The 15,586-nt window shown below is 61.7% G+C and overlaps 1 protein-coding gene across 1 annotated transcript in view; it reads left to right on the plus strand.

Annotated features, from left to right (window-relative positions):
* The window catches only part of ARHGAP44 (Rho GTPase activating protein 44), a 30,281-nt gene extending 16,392 nt beyond the window's left edge, over window positions 1-13,889 (plus strand). The window contains 19 exon segments of the mRNA XM_050908393.1: window positions 546-622; window positions 1,434-1,551; window positions 2,129-2,197; window positions 2,283-2,364; window positions 3,203-3,330; window positions 3,476-3,587; window positions 5,441-5,522; window positions 6,448-6,528; window positions 6,625-6,738; window positions 6,878-6,969; window positions 7,267-7,447; window positions 8,085-8,102; window positions 8,392-8,613; window positions 10,320-10,350; window positions 10,396-10,450; window positions 10,554-10,687; window positions 10,689-10,868; window positions 10,870-10,918; window positions 12,952-13,889. Of these exon segments, the coding sequence (XP_050764350.1) occupies window positions 546-622; window positions 1,434-1,551; window positions 2,129-2,197; window positions 2,283-2,364; window positions 3,203-3,330; window positions 3,476-3,587; window positions 5,441-5,522; window positions 6,448-6,528; window positions 6,625-6,738; window positions 6,878-6,969; window positions 7,267-7,447; window positions 8,085-8,102; window positions 8,392-8,613; window positions 10,320-10,350; window positions 10,396-10,450; window positions 10,554-10,687; window positions 10,689-10,868; window positions 10,870-10,918; window positions 12,952-13,097 (1,971 nt within the window). The 3' untranslated portion in view covers window positions 13,098-13,889.
* The last annotated feature ends 1,697 nt before the right edge of the window (window positions 13,890-15,586 follow it).

Below are 15,586 nucleotides of genomic sequence, written 5' to 3' on the forward strand. Positions count from 1 at the left end.
TACCATTGTTGTTTGGGATTTTTTTTCCTCTTCCTTTTCCCCCTTCTGCCAGCTTTGTTCTTCAATTTTACCCCATGCTTTTTTCCCCCCTTTTACATCTGGCAAAATGTCCTGGGCTTGGTTCTGATTTTATCTTCCCCAGTAGAAACAAGAGCTTTATCGCACTGCTGGTGTTCGGGGCTTTCAACCGTTTCCAAATCCTTTGGCAAACGGTGCCTGTGCGTGGGAGGCTTTGCACTGCCATCCCCAAAAGCGCTTTTCCTGCCTTCATCCAGCTCCCCAATGCAGGAAGCTTTGATCCCCCAAGGATGCTCCTCGCAGGGATGTGGGTTCTGCGGTCGGGGCTGGTGGTGGGTGGCACAGCCCGGGTGGGGACATGGAGGAGGGATGAGCTTTGCCATCTCCCTAATGTTTAAATAAGGAGCTGCATCCTTATCCGCCCGGCTTGCAGCAGCCCAATCTCCCCGTGTTGCAGTCAGCTATGACCTACCCCGGATGCCTCTCCAGGGATGTTTGTCTCCTCCCGTTCCTGTGTGTTGCTGCAGGTGGAAATCCCGAATATCCAAAAGCAGAGGAAGCACTTGGCGAAGCTCGTGCTGGACATGGACTCCTCCAGGACGCGGTAGGAAGCGGCTTCAAAGCTGCTTTATAAAAAATAAAAATTCCTGAGCGATGGGTAGCGCCGAGAAGGGCATGTCCTGGAGCCCTGGTACCGTGGCTCCCTTGGGACAGTAAGTCTCAGCCATGTCACCGTGTGCCTTGAAGTCAAGCCCTGCAATGAGCCACGATTTCTGCTCTTGTCTGCAGAATCCGTAGTTCCCTTTTCCTTGTTTGCCCTCTGCAGAGAAGAGTATTTTTTTCTGGCACAAATCTTTATTTTTCTCCTCTTTTCCCTATCTTGGTGAGTTCTAATGTGATGGCAAAGAGCCGGGTGCTCCTGCTGCTGTAGAGTAGCGCTGGGGTGGAGCTGGGATGACCCTTGGGATCGTCCTGTGTCCCAGACGCTGCGGTGGGACCCAACAGACTGCGCTTTGGGTTTTGCCTGGGGCCTTTTCTTGGCCAAGCCCCGCACATCACGGCGTGCCCTGGGGAGAGGTTTGGGAGGTGTCCGTAGCCCCCACCGTCATGTCCGGGCTCTCCCATCGCCTTCCTCTCTCCTCCCACCTGGATGGGGCTCGTTCTCCTGCTGAAAATAATTGCTTGCTTAGAGCCCAGTGCGTGCAGCCGGTTGCGGGGACTGGGGATGTTTAGGGTTGGGAGCGGATGCTGCATCCCAGCCTGGGCCGGGACCATCTCCATGGTGCTCAGCCCTGGGGACCGTGGTGGGCTTGGCTGAGGGGGGTCCCTGGGCTGCCCTCCAAGTCTGCTGGGATCCAGCCACCACTCTGCGCGGGTCCCCGTCCCTCCCTGTGACAGCTCTGCCCTCTCCGCAGGTGGCAGCAGTCCGCAAAGTCCTCGGGTTTGGCCAGCAACCTGCAGCCCTCGGGTGCCAAAGCCGACGCTCTCAGGGAGGAGATGGAGGAGGCGGCCAACAGAGTGGAGATTTGCAGGGTACCCGGGGGTCCCAGGGGGATCGCTCCTTGCTGGGGTGGGGGGACCTTGGTGTCCCAGGCACCATGGAAGACCTGCAGCCTCTCCTCTTACTCCGTTCTTCACCCTGGGATGCTACCCGAGCCGCGCACACTGCTTCGCTGCGCAGCAATTAGCCCTGTGGTTAATAAGCCAGTTGCAATGCAGCGAGGGGCAGGGACGGGCAAACCTGGGGTTGAATTTGGCCTGGATTTGTGCCGTTCAGCCCGCCGGGATGTGCAGCCTTTGGCTGACAGGTTGTTTCCAAGTAAATCTTGCTTCCAGAGAGCTCGTTGCAAGGCGCCGGCTGATTGTGGGCTCTGGAAGGAGGGGGGAGGCAAGGGGGGAGCCGTTTGCACAGCAGCAGAAAGCAACCCCTGCGGTGCTGCCGTATATTCAACATCCCAAGCACATCTCGAGCGGGTGCTGCAACGTGCCACGTTGCATGTTGGCTCCTGGTGTGACTGAGCTGGTCCCTCCCAGTGGCCTCCGAAAGGGCCATCATGGTGGCATCAGGGCAGCACGAGTGGGATGGCGAGTAATTCTCTGCTCTCCGCAGGACCAGCTCTCGGCTGACATGTACAATTTTGTGGCCAAAGAAGTAGACTATGCAAACTATTTTCAAACTGTAAGTGCCACTCGTCCCCACGGGACTCCTCCGTCCCTGTCCCCGGCCGTAGGGATGACAGCCGGTGCCGTCTCTCCCCCTCCAGCTGATCGAGGTGCAGGCAGAGTACCATCGGAAATCCTTAGCGCTTTTGCAGAATGTCCTGCCTCAAATTAAAGCCCAGCAGGGTAAGTGCCCGCGGGGTCCGTCCCGCTCCTGCATGCGACGCTGAGGGCTCTGCGTCACGCCGGAGCCGTGCGGGGCTTTGCCACTGCGATGAGCCGGCTCCGGCGTGACCCGCGGCGTGGTGTGGTGCTGGGTTTGTGGCTGAGCATCCTCCCTTTGTTCGCCCCGTCTGCATCCCGCCTGTCCCGGCGCTGGGGAGGGCATCCCCATCCCACTTGGTCACTGGTGGGCAGGATCCAGCCAGCTTCATGGGGAAGGGGGGGAAACCTGCCCGAATATCCCCATCGAGCGCAGCACCGGAGGTGGGAACCCAGCGCCAACGCGGGGGTCTTGGGGCTTTGCTTTGCGGTGTGCAACCTCCGTAGGAGCTGGGCTGGGAGACCGAGGTCGGGGAAAGCCGCACGATGGTCCCGAGAGCAGCGCATTCCCCAGGGCAGGGCTCGGGGTGCTGCCGTCGCTGCAGCGAGGCAGGGAGTGATTTGTATTTTATTTTTTTCTCTCGATCCCACAAAATATTCCTGCCTCAAACTGTGATGGAAGAAGGGGGAATATATTGCAAAGGTTTGCCCGTGATTGCTCCCCCCGGAAAACGTTATCCAGCCCCTTTGAAATGTCCCATGTGATGATTGGAAAACATTTTGTTTGGATTTCATCTTTAAAAAGCACTTCCCGAGCCGCCCAGGACAGAGGTGCGGGGTCCTGTTGTTTTAGCAACACCCAAATGGAATATTTTGCTGCCGAAACGCTGTGATCCAAGGGCCTTTCGGGGAAGGGGATGCTGGATCCGGCACCGTCCCGGCCGTGTCCTCCCCCTCCTCTCACCCCCTCTGCCCATCACAGAGGCGTGGATGGAGAAGCCCTCCTTCGGGAAGCCCTTGGAGGAGCACCTGGCCGTCAGCGGGCGGGAGATCGCCTTCCCCGTGGAGGCGTGCGTGACGATGCTGCTGGAGTGCGGCATGCAGGAGGAGGTGGGTCCCGTGTCCTGCCACCCTCGGTTGGGCGTGATGGAAGGGGACGTGGGTGCCTCCAGGGCAGGGACGAGGAACTGGGGGGGCTTTGGGGACATCCCCGGCCCAAAAGCTCGTTCAACGCTCTCCCATGTCCTCTGCGAAGGGTCTCTTCCGAGTGGCTCCCTCGGCCTCCAAGCTGAAGAAGCTCAAGGCCGCCCTGGACTGCTGCGTGGTGGACGTGCAGGAGTACTCGGCCGACCCGCACGCCATCGCAGGTAGAGGCTGCCTCGGGGCGAGGGGGTTGGGGGTGCGCGGGATGGCCCATCCAGCCCCCAAGCACCAACCATGGGCACCCAGGGGATGGTCATCGGTGGCATGAAGTCTAGTTGGAGGCCAGTGACTAGCGGTGTAGTCCAGGAGTTGATACTGGATCCGATCCTGATTAACACGTTCATTAATGACCTGGACGATGGGGCAGGGTGCACCCTCAGCGAGTTGGCAGGTGACACCAAACCAGGAGGAGCGGCTGATGCACTGAGGGTCGTGCTGCCGTCCAGAGGGACCCAGACAGGCTGGAGAAATGGGCTGAGCGACCTCGTGAAGTTGAGCAAGGGCAAGCGCCAAGTCCTGCCCCTGGGGAGGAACAGCCCCAGGCACCAGGACCTGCTGGGGCCACCCAGCTGGAAAGCAGCTTGGCAGAGATGGCCCTGGGGGTCCTGGTGGCCACTAAGCTGACCATGAGCCAGCAACGTGCCCTTGCAGCACACGGAAGGCGAATGGTGTCCTGGGCTGCATTGGAAGGAGTGATGCCAGCAGGTGAAGGGAGGTGATCCTTCCAGTCCTGGGCACTGCAAGAGAGACATGGACATACTGGAGAGAGCCCAGTGAAGGGCTGTGAAGATGATGAAGGGCCTGGAGCATCTCTCCTAGGAGGAAGGGCTGAAGGAGCTGGGACTGTTCAGCCTGGAGAGGAGAGGGCTCAGGGAGATCTCATCAACGGATATAAATACCTGCAGGGAGGGTGCAAAGAAGACAGAGCTCTTTCAAGTGGTGGCCAGTGCCAGGACCAGAGGCAATGGGCACAACCTGGAACACAGGAGGTTCCCTCTGAACATCAGGAGACCCTTTGTCACTGTGCGGGTGACCAAGCACTGGCACAGGTTGCCCAAGGAGGTGGTGGAGTCTCCATCCTTGGAGATACTCAAAAGCCGTCAGGACACAGTCATGGGCAACCAGCTCTGGTGGTCCTGCTGGAGCAGGGGGTTGGACCAGATGACCTCCAGAGGTCTCTTCCAACCTCAACCCTTCTGTGATTTGTCCCAAAGCCTTTGAATAGCAAAGACGGAATATACAGGGGGACAAATGCAGGTGCAGAAATACAGCATTTGGTGGCAATGGAGGCGTTCAGGAGTTGCCATCCACCGAGGAGCACAAACCCCGACCCGCACGTCCCCTCCCCGGCCAAGGGCTCGAGCAGCGCTTTTGGTCGCAGGCGAGGAGGAAAACAAGGATGCAATCATAATCCAAGGCGGCGGCAGGGCCCTGGTGACACTAATGAGGGTGACGCTCATCAGGAGAGTCTCCGCAGGAGCAGGGAGCAGTCAGGAATAGTCACACGTTATCATCAAGCTTGACATCTTCTCTCTACCTCTTCTGGGGTGAAGACCCTCTCCAAGCACAGATCCGAGCCCACGGGACTGCTATTAAGCAATAATTGGGTTTAAATGTCCGTCAGCTGCTCCTCTCCTGGGCTGGGCTCTCCGGCGGGCGCAGGATCGGACCCTGGTTTCCTATTGACTGCAATGGGAACCTCCCAGTGCAAGGAGCTGGGAATGTCCTAGGCAAAAACAAGTGATGGAGAGCTGGGTGAACGCCTGAGGGAGGCAAGAATGATGGAGGGACTCCGGGAGGTGCTAGGAGGGACTAGGTGGAGGTGGCAAGGTGGTTGCTGGGGGTCAGGGGATGCTACGGGCTCCACCAAGCCAGGGAGACTAGTGGGTGCTTTAGGATGTGGTGAGTGGGAAGATTGGGAGGGATGCGAGTCAAAATGCCGAGGAGCGAAACCACTCGGTGCCCATCGGCCGGTGCCACCCGCAGTGCCGAGCCCCATGTCCCTTGTGTGCCGCAGGAGCCCTCAAGTCCTACCTGCGAGAGCTGCCGGAGCCCCTCATGACGTTCGAGCTGTATGAGGAGTGGATCCAGGCCTCCAAGTGAGTCTGGGGCATCCCCCCCATTCCTCCGTGACATGGGTGGTGGCATCCTGGGCTCTTATGGATGGTTTGGGGGCCATGAGTTATTTCTGACATGGCTCACAGCATTTGGGATGTTTCCTTCGGGGTCTGACAGCCAGGAGGGTTCCCGTGATGCTCTTTGAGCATCATGGCTCCTGGCAGTGAGGGTGGCCCTGATGTCCCCTGACCCTGATGTCCCCCGTGTGGTCCAGAGCACCCTCACCAAGGTGGCTGAGCTCTCCCAGCATCTTTTGGCAAGCCCTTGGGTGCCGGGCGCTGGTGCAATTTCTGGATGGGTGTGCCAACCCCGGGGGGAGAGCTGGCCGAGGGAGCTCCCACCTGCGTTGCTGGTGTGCTCTGCACCGTGGAACCCCCAAACCCAGCAGGATTGGGCCAGCTGAGGTGGCACCACCGTGCCTGCTCCACCATGGGAGGTGTTTGAGGTAGAGGGATGTCGGGCAGAGGGAGGTGGGAGAAGGAGCATCTCCTTTTGGGGTGGGAACCACCTCGGTGGTGCCTGAATAGAGGTCTGACCACATCCCCTACCTGCCCTGGGAGCGTTGGAGCACAGCAGGGACGCGGCGGTGGCTCGCCGGAGGGGACGGTCCCTGAGGGTGGCATGTGGGGGAGTGGGCTGGTTTTTGGGGGACTGTTTGCAGTAATTTCCCCTTCCAAAGCAAACACATCCCCAAAACACAAACCTCAGGGAGCTGCACAGAGGTGGGGAGAGGACCAGCATCCAACCTGCCACCGAAAGGTTTCCTTCTCATTTTGGCTGGGTTTTTTGGGTCAATTTATTTGGCAGCAGCCCGAGGGTCTCGCAGGGTCCCTGAGGGCAGGGCTGGCGGGGTTGAAAGTCCTGGGGTGGGGATGGGGGATAACCCTCTCGCCCACCTCCCCACAGCATCGTGGAGCAGGAGAAGCGGCTGCAGGCTCTCTGGAGCGCCTGCGAGAAGCTGCCTAAAGCCAACTACAACAACATCAGGTGAGCCTGGGGCCAGCGGGACCCGGGGAGGGGACGGGGAGGGGACGGAGAGGGTGCGATCCTGATACACCGACTCGGCTTGGCTCTGCTTTCCAGGTACCTGATTAAATTCCTCGCCAAGCTGACCGAGTACCAGGACACGAATAAAATGACGCCAAGCAACGTGGCCATCGTGCTGGGGCCCAACCTCCTCTGGCCGCAGGCGGATGGGTAAGGTATCGGGGTGGAGAGCGAGCGTGCCAGAAGGACGCTGGGGAAGGGGTGAGGGGGGGGGGCCAGGGCCAAAATCCCGCCAGGAGTAAGGCCGGGCTGTGGTGGGGTTGCTGAGCCGCTGCCCGCCGCCTTGCAGGAACATGACGGAGATGATGACGACCGTCTCGCTGCAGATCGTGGGCATCATCGAGCCACTCATCCAGCACGCCGACTGGTTCTTCCCCGGAGGTAGGCTGTGCCCCACGGCCGTGGTGGGGCAGGATGGGCTTCATGGGCCCTCCTGGCCCTCCCCGGGGAGGGGGTGCTGAGCTCCCATATTTATTGTTGCTGGCCCCCTCCACTTGCCTTGGCTCGGGTGGAGGGGCTCAGTCAGAGATCTGGCAAGACTCATCACAGCAGTGAGCCCAATCCAGCTGCTCCGGGACCCCCCAAGCATTCCTGCAATGCCAATACCCCCATCCCACCCCTCACTGAGGACACGCAACTCAACGTTCCCCCCCTGCTCCTTTCCCCCCCCCGCCCCAGACATCGAGTTCAACGTGACGGGCAACTACGGCAGCCCCATGCACGTCAACCACAACGCCAACTACAGCTCCATGCCCTCCCCGGACATGGACCACGCGGACCGCCGGCAGCACGACCAGGCGCGGCGGCCCCTCAGCGTGGCCACGGACAACATGATGCTGGAGTTTTACAAGAAGGATGGGTAGGGTCTTTGCGGTGCCAGGGTTTGGGGAGAGGGAGATGGTGGCATTGCCACCACCCTGGGGGGGATTGGCACTGAGCTGGTGGAGGTTGGGTGGTCCTGGGGTGGGAGGACCCCCTGCTCTCCATGCTGGGCTCTTGGGGATGCTCAGGTGAGCCCGGGGCTTGACGCCTGCCCCCAGCCCACTGGAGATGGGAGCAGGGTGGCCCGTGGCGTGGCAGCGGGGCTGTGTTGTGCCAGGGTCGGGTGCCCTTGTGTCCCCAAGGTCTGCGGGCTCTGCGCCAGGGGAAAGCTCCCCACTCCCAGCCTGTGCGTGTTCCTCCCCCCGTGCCACCTCACAGGGACCGCAGCCTGTTAGCTCCAGAAAACACCCCCATGGCTCTCCCCATCTCCAAAAAATGTCCCCATGGCTCTCCCAATCTCCAAAAAACAATCCCAGGGCTCTCTCCATCTCCAAAAAACACCCCGAGCTCTCCCCATCACCGGCGTAGCCTGGTCCCTGCTCTGCCCCTCCTGCCCCCTCTCTCAAAGCCCCTTGACCTCAGAGCTCCTTTTCCGAGCAGCGGGTGCTGCACCCCATGCACTGTCAAGTTTTAGGGTTTTTTACACTAATAATCGTGTGTTTCTGTCCATGCAGCCTTAGGAAAATCCAAAGGTACCGTATCCTCTGCAGCGGTGCTGGGAGGATGCTGGGTGGTTGCTGGGAGGATGCTGGGAGGGTACCTGGTGGTACCTGCTGGTACCTGGGGAAGGGAGAGGTGGCCGGTGGGTGACACAAGCACGTCCCACACTGCCACTCCTGCCCTATTGCCATGGAGGTTCATTCCCAGTAGCTTCCCGGTGGAAGAGGCGTTTTTAGGGACCCCAAAGGAGCTGCGATGCGGTGCCAGCGGTCCCCTCCTGCCGGGCGGGTGCTGAGAGCCTGTCTCTGTGTGTCCCCCCAGCATGGGCGTCAGGGTGATGGACACCTCGTGGGTGGCTCGCCGAGGCACTTCGGTGGCGCGCAAGGCGTCCTCCACCCCGCCGGCCGCTCAGCCCCCCGCGCCACCCGCCGAGCTCCCCACCACCCCCCGCTCGCCCATTCCCGAGCAGTCACCGGATATTTCAGCTACCCCTTCCCCGCCTCCCACCAGCTTCGGCTTTCCCCCAGGAGCCGAGCGCACAAGGTAAGACCGCCAGCACCCCCGTGTCCCCAACCCGGGCATCCTCCCCATGGGTGAATCCAGCAGCAAAACAACCCCACGGCCACCCCAGAGGCAGTGGGAGAGGATGCTCAGCATCCGTGGGAGAGGAGCAGCATCCCGAGGGCAGCGGGAGGAGAGGATGCTCAGCATCCCGAGGGCAGCGGGAGGAGAGGATGCTCAGCATCCCTGCAGCCACTGCAATGTCCCCATCCTGCCAGTCCCGTGGGAACCGTGCTGCCTTCCGGGATTTTCCTGCGGGTCCCTTGCCTGGCTCGCAGCGGGTGTTGCTGGGCTGTAGTGAAATTTGGGCTGGAGGTGCAAGGAAGAACCTAAAGGAGCCCGACATCCCATGAGCCCTTCCTCTGCCCAAGGTCTGTGTCCAACTTTAATTTGCACAGGCCAGGTGGGAGAAAGCGCCTAAATTCCACTTTTCTTCCCAAAAAGGGGAGCTGAGCTTTGCAGCCGCCCACGAGCCACGCTCTGCCCCGGGGTGCACCCATGGGTGGGGGTGGCAGCCCTGGGTTGGTCGTGCTGTGGGGCCGGATCCTGGTGTGGTGGGACGAGGTGGGGGGGCTTTGGCACCACAAGGGCTCTGCCGCCGCTCTCCCCTGTCCGCCCTCCGCCGACGCTTCTGCTCTTTTGTTAACTCCGCTTTATATTTTTTGGGGGGGGTTTATGGTGTTTTTGGACATTTTGCAGCAGGGGTGACCTGGCGTCTGCCTGGCCGAATGGCGGCTCCAGCCACCCCCGCCCCGAGGACGAGCGGGTCCCCCCGTCCCCCGGCTCCTGGCCCCGTCCCTGTCCCTGGGCGCAGCCCCTCTGGCCGGGCTGCAGCCGGAGCCTTCCTCCCCCCTCCTCCTCCTCCTCCTCGCTGCTCGCCCCTCACCCTGGTGCCAAGCCTTGCTCCCTTCTCCGCTCCCTCCCCCCGTGGCACTGCCCCCAAAACGGGCTCCCCCCCGGGACCCCCCCCGCCTCGCAGCCCCGCCGCTCCCCCGGGGCAGCCGCCCGCCCGCCCGAGCCGCAGGATCCGGCCCGGCGAGGTAACCGCGGGGAACCCCAAACCGGGGGGGGGTCGGGGGGGGGGTCGGTGGCCCCGTCACCGCTGTCCCCGGGGGTGGTGAGACACACCTGCCGAGGCTGGAGTTAACCCCCCCGGCCCCGGCCTCCGCCTGCCGGGATGGGCGGGGGCGGCGGGAGGAGGGGGTGGGGGTGCTGGGTGCGGGACGGACCTCACGGCTCTCCCTTCTCTTCCTTCTACTTTTTTTTTCCCTTTTTCTTTTTTATTATTATTAACAATTTTTATTTTAAAAATGTTTTTTTATTTTTATTTTTCATTTATTTTTAAAATTTTTTATTTTTATTTTAAAATTTTTTTATTTTTATTTTAATTTTTTAATTTTTTATTTTTACTTTATTTTGTTGTTTACTTTCTATTTTAATTTTTCATTTGTTTTTATTATTTAATTCTTTTTTATTTTGTTTTTAATTTAATTTTAATTTTATTTTTATTTCAATTCTTTGAAATTTCTGTTTTTATTTTGCATTGTTATTTTTATTTCTATTTTTAATTTATTTTCATTTATTTTCATTTTATTTTCCTTTTATTTCTGATTCATTTTTTAATTATTTTCTTTTTTCTTTCCTTATTATTTCATTTCTTTTTCCTATTTACCCCCGCCCCCCCCCAGCACTGTAAAACCCAAGGAGCTCTCCCCGGGGGCCGGGCAGCACAGAGGCAGCCCCGGGCCGGGCAGCGGGCAGCAGCCGGCCGCCGCGCCCCCCCCGCCCGCCGAGCAGAGCCCGCACGCCCTGCGCAAAGGTAGGAGCGGGGTCGGGGACGACGGGGGGGGGGTCCCCGCTCGGTGTGACCCCCCCACCCCCAAGCACCCTGACACCCCCCCCGCCTTGTCTCTGTCTCGCAGTGGCCAAGAAGCTGGCGCCCATCCCGCCCCGGGCGGCCGCGGGGGAGCAGGGGGGGGGGCAGCCCTCCCCCGCCAGCCTCTCCCCCACCCCCCCGAGCACCCCCTCCCCTTACGGCCCCGCCGCCCCCCCGGGGCCCTGCCTGCCCGCCGGGCAGCCCTCTCCCCCCCGCCGCCGCCGCCTCCTCTGCCCCCCCCGCCGCCGCCGCCGCCGCCGCCGCCGCCAAGTCCCGCCCCACCCCCAAGCCGCGGCCGCGCCCCGCGCTGCCCCCCCCGCCCCAGCCCCCCCCGCCGCCGCCCCCGGCCCCCCCCAGCCCCGGAGCTGCCCCGCCGGGACGCCGCGGGCCCCGGGGACGGCGCGCTGACAGGTAACCCCGGGCCGGGAGCGGGAGCCGGCCCCGCCGGGCTGCGGGGGCTGCGGGGGCTGCGGGGCTGGTGGCAGTGGCACAGGCCGGGGGCGGGGGGGGACGGGGGGACACCTGCTTGTGTCCCAGGGTTTGGTGGTGGGGTCCCCGGGAAGGTGGCGATGGCCCCGGGAACGTTGTAACATCCATGAGGAGGTGGCAGTGTCCCCGGGAAGGTGACGATGTCCCCGGGAAGGTGGCAACGTCCCTGGGAGGGTGGCAAGGTACTCAGGAAGGTGACAATGTCCCTGGAAAGGTGGAAGTGTCCCCAGGAAGGTGGTGATGACCCCAGGAAGGTGACAGTGTACTCAGGAAGGTGGCAACATCCTTGGGAAGTTGGCAATGTCCCCAGGAAGGTGGTAGTGTCCCTGGAAAGGTGGAACTGTCCCTGGGAAGGTGGCAGCGTCCTCAGGAAGGTGGTGATGCCCCCAGGAAGATGGCAGTGTCCCTGGGAAGGTGACGATGTCACCAGGAAGGTGGCAATGTGCTCAAGAAGGTGGCAATGTACCTGGGAAGGTGGTAATGACCCTGGAAAGGTGGAACTGTCCCCAGGAAGGTGGCAACATCTGTGGGAGGGTGGCAATGTACTCGGGAAGGTGGTGATGTCCATGGAAAAGTGGGACTGTCCCCAGGAAGGTGGTGATGTCCCCAGAAAGGTGGCAACGTACCTGGGAAGGTGGCAGTGCCCCCAGGAAGGTGACAATGTCCATGACAAGGTAGAACTGTCCCCAGGAAGGTGGTGATGACCCCAGGAAGGTGACAGTGTGCTCAGGAAGGTGACAACATCCTTGGGAAGTTGGCTATGTCCCTGGGGAGGTGGCAGCATCCTCGGGAAGGTGGTGATGTCACCAGGAAGGTGGCAGTGTCCGGGGAAGGTGACAATATCCCTGGAAAAGGTGGAACTGTCACTGGGAAGGTGGCAGCATCCTCAGGAAGGTGACAGCGTCCCCGGGAAGCACCAGGAGCCTGTGCCGCTGTTCCTGCTGTTCTGACCTCCCTGTCCCTGGGCTGTTGGTGTCCCCCCCCGGTGTCCCCACAGCAGTGGGGGCTGCGCTGTTTGAGGGGGACAGTCGGGGTGATGCTTTGGAAGTGCCAGTGGCATCGGGGACACCTGGGGACGCAGAGGCCGGGGGAGCGTGGGGTGGGGGGCTCTGCTCCTCCGTGTGCCCGTCCTGCGGGTGGTGGGGGGGGGGGACAGCACGGGAAGCAGCAAGCCCCCGGCACCCTGCGGAGCCGGGGCTGGGCGTGCCCCAGGCGGGCAGCCTTCCTTTGGCGCGGCACTGGCATCGGTGCGGCTCTGGCATTGCACCCCAGCGTTGCTGTGGCCCTGGCATCGCACCCTGGCACCGGTGCAGCCCTGGCATTGCACCGGTGAAGCTCTGGCGTTGCATGCAGGCATCGGTGCAGCCCTGGCGTTGCACTGGTGAAGCTCTGGCGTTGCATGCAGGCACCGGTGCAGCCCTGGCATTGCACCGGTGAAGCTCTGGCGTTGCATGCAGGCATTGGTGCAGCCCTGGCGTTGCACCCTGGCATGGGTGCTGCTCACGCGCCCGCGGGAGCTGCTACCCGTCGCGGGGTCCCCGAGCCGGCAGCAGGCAGCAGAGCCTGGCAGGCGCAGGCAGAAGGGCTTTTTCTGCCTGGGGTGGGTTGCTCGGCTCTCGGCAAGGGACGGCGGTGACACCGCCTGCCTCGGGCTGCGGGTCACCCTCTGTCACTTCACATGTGCTGCCTCGCCCTGCGGGTCCCTTGGGAGAGGGGACAGCGGTGTCACCTGCGCTCGGTGGGAGGAGAGCAGAGCATCGTGGGGGACAGGCAGCGTGCAGGGACAGCGGGGACAGCGGGGCTGGTGTCACAGGCTCCGGCTAGGGTGGGGTGGCCCAGAACAGGGACCGGTGGTGACATCCCTGGTGGTGGCACTAACATGGCGCCAGCCCCGGCGAGGTGTCCTGCCACCGAGCCCCTGCCGCGGCGTCCCCCATCACTCTGCCCTCCCGCAGGTCTGCTCCGTTTTGAGGTCCCCTCCCTCCACGTCCCCCCAGATGCCACCCTGTGCCGGGACCCACCGGAGGCACCGCAGAGACTCTCGGGGCCGGGCCCGGCCGCCCGGCAGGAGGAGGAGGAATCGGAGAGCACAGCCCTATGACAGTGTCCCTGTCCCCAAGCTCATCCTTGCAGCACCCAAGGGCCAGCACCGGCCACCAGCACCAAGGGCCAGTGGCACGCCAGTTTTGGGTGGCAAAGCGCCCGGTTTGGGGGCGGTCGCTGTTCGTTATTTCATTTTTTTTCGCCTTATCCAGACTTTGCCTTTCGACCGGGTGCCTGCGCCCCCCACCCCGCAGCACCCACGGTCCAGGGGTGACACCACCATCTCCTCCGTGCCCCGACGGCGGATGCCACTGGTGACAGCCAGGTGACAACGAGCTCGCCGGCGCTTTGCAGCGGGATTTCATTTCTTCGGCTTCTTCCCCCTCTGCTTGTTTGCCGGAGCAGGATGGGACCTGACCAGCAATAACCTGGGGACGCAGGATGCGGCCCCCCCAGGCTCTCGGGGTGCCGGCGGGCGAGGGCGCGCGTCCCTCGGCACCCGCTGTCCCCGTGGGTTGGTGGCTTTGGTCGTGCATGCGAAGACAAATTAACCTTTTATCCTTTCCAGAGAGATAAGAGTTATATATATATATATCGGCAGAGATATATATATATTATATATTTGTATATATATATAGAAAAAATATATAGAGATTTGTTTTATTTGGAGCCATTCCCGCCCACCCGGTGCACAGAGGGAGGATGGAAATGGCAGCGCTTCGCCCCCCGCCCCGCTCGCACCGTGCCCCTCGCCCCAGGCGGGCACCCAGGGGCACCAGCACCCCAAAGCAATCAATAAATCCGTGTGCCACTCGCTGTGAACTGCCCGGCAGCGCTGGCGTTTGGTTAATGCCCGTCGGCACCGGCAGCGCCGTGCCCGGCCGTGCCGGCGGCGGTGGGGGGGTGTTTGGCGGGAGGATGTGGGGTGGATAAGGGTTGGAGGGGTAAAATGGTGGGGTGGGGTTCGGTGCGGGATGTTGGGGTCCTGGTCCCGTGGGATGGGGCAGCGTGAGGTGTGGGGTGGTGCCAGGCTGGATTTGGGGTGATCCCAGCCCAGATTTGGGATGGTCCCAGCTTGGATTTGGGGTGGTCTGAGCCCAGATTTGGGGAGGTCCCAGCTGGAATTTGGGGTGATCCCAGCCCAGATTTGGGGTGGTCCGAGCCCAGATTTGGGGAGGTCCCAGCTGGAATTTGGGGTGATCCCAGCCCAGATTTGGGGTGGTCCCAGCCTGAATTTGGGATGGTCTGAGCCCAGATTTGGGGAGGTCCCAGCTGGAATTTGGGGTGATCCCAGCCTAGATTTGGGGTGATCCCAGCCCAGATTGGTGCCCACTGATGGATTTAGGACACAGCACTTTGCTGTAAGAAACAGGGCTTAATGAGGGTTTGGGTGATAAAACGATGGGGTTTGCTCTCTGTGGGCTGCCATGGTCCCAAGGGATGGGGCAGCGTTGGGCCTGGGGTGGTCTCAGCCTGGATTTGGGGTGGTCCCAAACCCGGGGTGGGCACCAACCCAGTTGCGGTGGGTCCTTGCCTGTGTTTTGGGACCGAGCAGCGTGTATGCGGAGGGGAATACCGCTCGGCGGTGGAGGACAGGCAGCGGAGGGGTTGTACGGCACCAGGGGATCCCCCAGCCTGGTGTACCACACCGGGTACATCGCTGGGGGGTCCCCACCCTGGCCATGCCACGTCCTTCACCCCATTCCCCATGGGATGCTGGGGACCATGCAGGGGGATGCCACCCATGCAGCTCTGCAGCATGGCAGTGCCAAGCCTCAGCCCCAGCCACGCAGACGCCCACCGGGGCAGGGCAGCACCCAAGAGTGGGGGCACCGAGTGCCCCAGGGCTCAGCAGCCCCTCAGCCTCAGGGGCCCCCAGGCAGAGGGAGCACCCCAGGGTGCTGGGGTGGCAAATCCCTGGGGTCCCTGCAGCACATCTGCACCCCACCGTGGTCCCCTGCACTGCTGGCCCAAGGCAGGGTCCTCGCAGGGGAGGTGGGCACAGGGTCCCCAAGGCCTGGCACAGGGATGGCCAATCTTATTGGGGCTCCCACCTCCTCCCAGCTGCAGCTGTGGGGTGCAGAGCAGCAGGGGCCCTGCCCATGCCACTGCCAGCACCCATGGGTGCCTTGGGGAACCTGCCATGCCCAGGGCTGCTGCTTGCCTGGGTGACATATGGGTGACAAACCCACATTTGTCCCCTGCTGCAAAGCAGGGTCACAGCCACAGCACCAGCAGTAGCACAGCAAGGGCCTTGGCCTGGAGCAGCCCTCCACTAGGGGATGGTCTCCTCCACCTTCATCTCCTCCTCCTCCACCTCCACCCAGTCCTACTTCCATCTCTACTTCCATCTCTACCTCCATCTCCTCCACTTCTACCTCCATCTCTGTCCCCATCTCCTCCATCACCTCCACCTCCATCCCACCTCATCCGCCTCTATCTCCTCCACCTCCACCCTCACCTCCTCCACACCCATCTCCATCTCCTCCACCCTGATCCCACCTTCACATCTACCTCCAGCACCCTCTTCCTCTCCTTCACATCTGC

The sequence above is a fragment of the Gymnogyps californianus genome, chromosome 19 (genome assembly GCF_018139145.2).
Source record: "Gymnogyps californianus isolate 813 chromosome 19, ASM1813914v2, whole genome shotgun sequence".
Taxonomy (NCBI): Eukaryota; Metazoa; Chordata; class Aves; order Accipitriformes; family Cathartidae; genus Gymnogyps; species Gymnogyps californianus.